The 2,332-nt window shown below is 60.7% G+C and overlaps 2 protein-coding genes across 2 annotated transcripts; one reads left to right on the forward strand and one right to left on the reverse strand.

Moving 5' to 3' along the window:
* Positions 1–21: 21 nt before the first annotated feature.
* VDBG_09726 (mitogen-activated protein kinase) lies at positions 22–384 on the forward strand (the record flags this gene model as incomplete). Its single annotated transcript, XM_002999960.1, has 1 exon — positions 22–384. A coding segment is annotated over one exon (363 nt), but the record flags the coding sequence as incomplete, so codon positions are not given.
* A 1,182-nt stretch (positions 385–1,566) lies between these two features.
* Positions 1,567–2,175, reverse strand: VDBG_09727 (oxidation resistance protein; the record flags this gene model as incomplete). Its single annotated transcript, XM_002999961.1, has 1 exon — positions 1,567–2,175. One exon carries the CDS (start codon positions 2,173–2,175, stop codon positions 1,567–1,569), a length of 609 nt encoding a protein of 202 aa, XP_003000007.1.
* Positions 2,176–2,332: the final 157 nt, after the last annotated feature.

Genomic DNA, 2,332 nt, shown 5'->3' on the forward strand with positions numbered 1-2,332 from the left:
AGACAGACCTCCCACCACTGACGCTCATCCTCGACGTCTTCGCACGCCGACGATGGAGGACTTCTTCGGCCATCCAAGTCGCGCCGCGCGCGCGAGTACATCCGCTCGCTGCCGTTCAAGAAGAAGGTGCCGTTCCGCACGCTGTTCCCCAAGACGTCGGACCTCGCGCTCGACCTGCTCGAGAAGCTGCTGGCCTTCAACCCGGTCAAGCGCATCACGGTCGAGGAGGCGCTCAAGCACCCGTACCTCGAGCCGTACCACGACCCGGATGACGAGCCCACGGCGCCGCCCATCCCCGAGGAGTTTTTCGACTTTGACAAGCACAAGGACACGCTGAGCAAGGAGCAGCTGAAGCAGCTGATCTACCAGGAGATTATGCGGTAGGCGAGGTTGATAAACGGCGTCTTTGGCAGTGCGTGGCGGTGGCGGTGGGTAGGTCGGCAAGACAGCTGTCCGGCGATGGATAGGCAACGATTTCTTAGCATTCTATTGGTGTGCGGCTGCGTGCCTTGACGTATGTGCGGTCTGCGTGCCTTGACGTATGTGCGGCTGCGTGCCTTGACGTATGTGCGGCTGCGTGCCTTGATGTATGTTTACCGTGTGTATCTTCTGTCTGCGTGGTTCCATCATGGTCAGGGTCTGTTCCAAGTCTTGGATCCGTCGGGTTCATCTGAGTACTGCTATTGCATCCCGGGCCATTTGTGCTTGCCCATGCAACTTTCCAAGGTCGGGGGCAGTATCTGGGTTCCCATCATCTGGCGATCCACCACCGGTCCACGGTATTCGATGACGGAGACCACCATGTTGGCGTATATGCTGAGCGAGGTCAAGCCCACTTCTCCCAGGAGGGCGTCCATCGCCCGTCAGTCAATGCGATGGGCCCTCTCCAGGTCGATCCCCAAGACATGGAGGTACGGTGCATACAGGTACGGTTTCAGGAACTTTGGGATGTTTTGACTGTTTTTTCGTGTTGTCTGTCTGGTGCGTGTCCATCTGATGTGTACATGACCTGTGTTGGTTGCACATGCATTTCTGTCTACATGTCTTGTCAGCATGTCTTGTCAGCATGTCTTGTCAGCATGCTTGTCAGCATGTCTTGTCAGCATAGCGCTCATGTGCATCGCCATGGTCGAGATGTGGCGTTGCCCATGCCGAGGGCGGGTTCTACACGCATCGCAGTCTGCATAGCTTGGAGATGTACCATCTGGAGACACATCTGAGGTATATCTGAGGTATATCTGAGGTATATCTGAGGTATATCTGAGGTATATCTGGAGGCAAGATGTGAACAAGTCCAAGAGCGACCTTGTCCTGCGGCATCAGCTCGTTCCTCAGGCGTGTGTTCCTCAGGCGGTTCAATAGGGTATCATTCGCTCATCTAGCTGATTTTGTCCGTGTCCTTCTGTTCTTTTGTCCTTCTGGCCGTCCGCGGCTGGCATACATCTTTCCGCCTGATCGTCTTTCGCCTGGCGTAGATGGGTCTCTGCAGTTCTGTTCGGTCCGACACGACCCAGCCTCGCCGTCTGCGTCCCCGGCACCCGCTCAACGCATCCACTCAACACCCCCCTACGCCCCCAGCACCCACAGCTCAACGCCCAAGACGCCAAACTTGTCGCCCTCGTCGCTGAGCGGCTCGTTGCCAAACGTCAGGCTGCGCCCGCTGCGGCCGCGCGCGAGCCCGCCGTCGAGCCAGAGGCCGTAGTGTCCGTCGCCGGCGCCCATGCTGAGGAAGCCCGTCTCGCAGTTGATGCAATACTCGTTCTCGCCAGAGTAGGGGAACGCCTTGAAGCGGAGGGCCGGCGCCGCTGTCGGTGCCGGTGCCGGTGCCTGTGGTGCTGCTGGTGCTGCTGGAGACGAGGCGCCGGGGGGTGTCCCGGAGCATGTCGTCTCTGGCTCGCCCGTCAGGAGGTCGGGCGCGATGGTCGTGCTGCGGGCGGCGGGGGCCGTGTCGGCGGAGGGCGGCGGCGGCAGGGCGGCGATAGCCGAGGCGCGCCAGAGGAAGCACTCGCCGTTGCCGAAGTAGCCGGGGGCGGGGCGCGGGTGTTCGGAGAGGTAGGCGCCAAAGGTCTGTCCGTCAGCGGGAGGAACATGTCGGCAGAGAGAGGGAAGAGAGGAAGAGGAGAGAAGAGAGGAACATCTCGGCAGAGAGAGGAAGGGGAGACAAGAGAGGAACATCTCGGCAGAGAGAGGAGAGGAGAGAGGAAGAGGAAGGGGCGAGACGTACCCCTCCCGCATCATCGCGCACAACTAGCACAAAGCCGATGCGGGCGCCCTGGACGGCGGCGGCGCGGGCGTAGAGCGTGTGCAGGCTCGCGCCGTCCTGGCGAGGCTG

This window comes from Verticillium alfalfae, genomic scaffold (genome assembly GCF_000150825.1).
Source record: "Verticillium alfalfae VaMs.102 supercont1.16 genomic scaffold, whole genome shotgun sequence".
NCBI classification, from domain to species: Eukaryota; Fungi; Ascomycota; class Sordariomycetes; order Glomerellales; family Plectosphaerellaceae; genus Verticillium; species Verticillium alfalfae.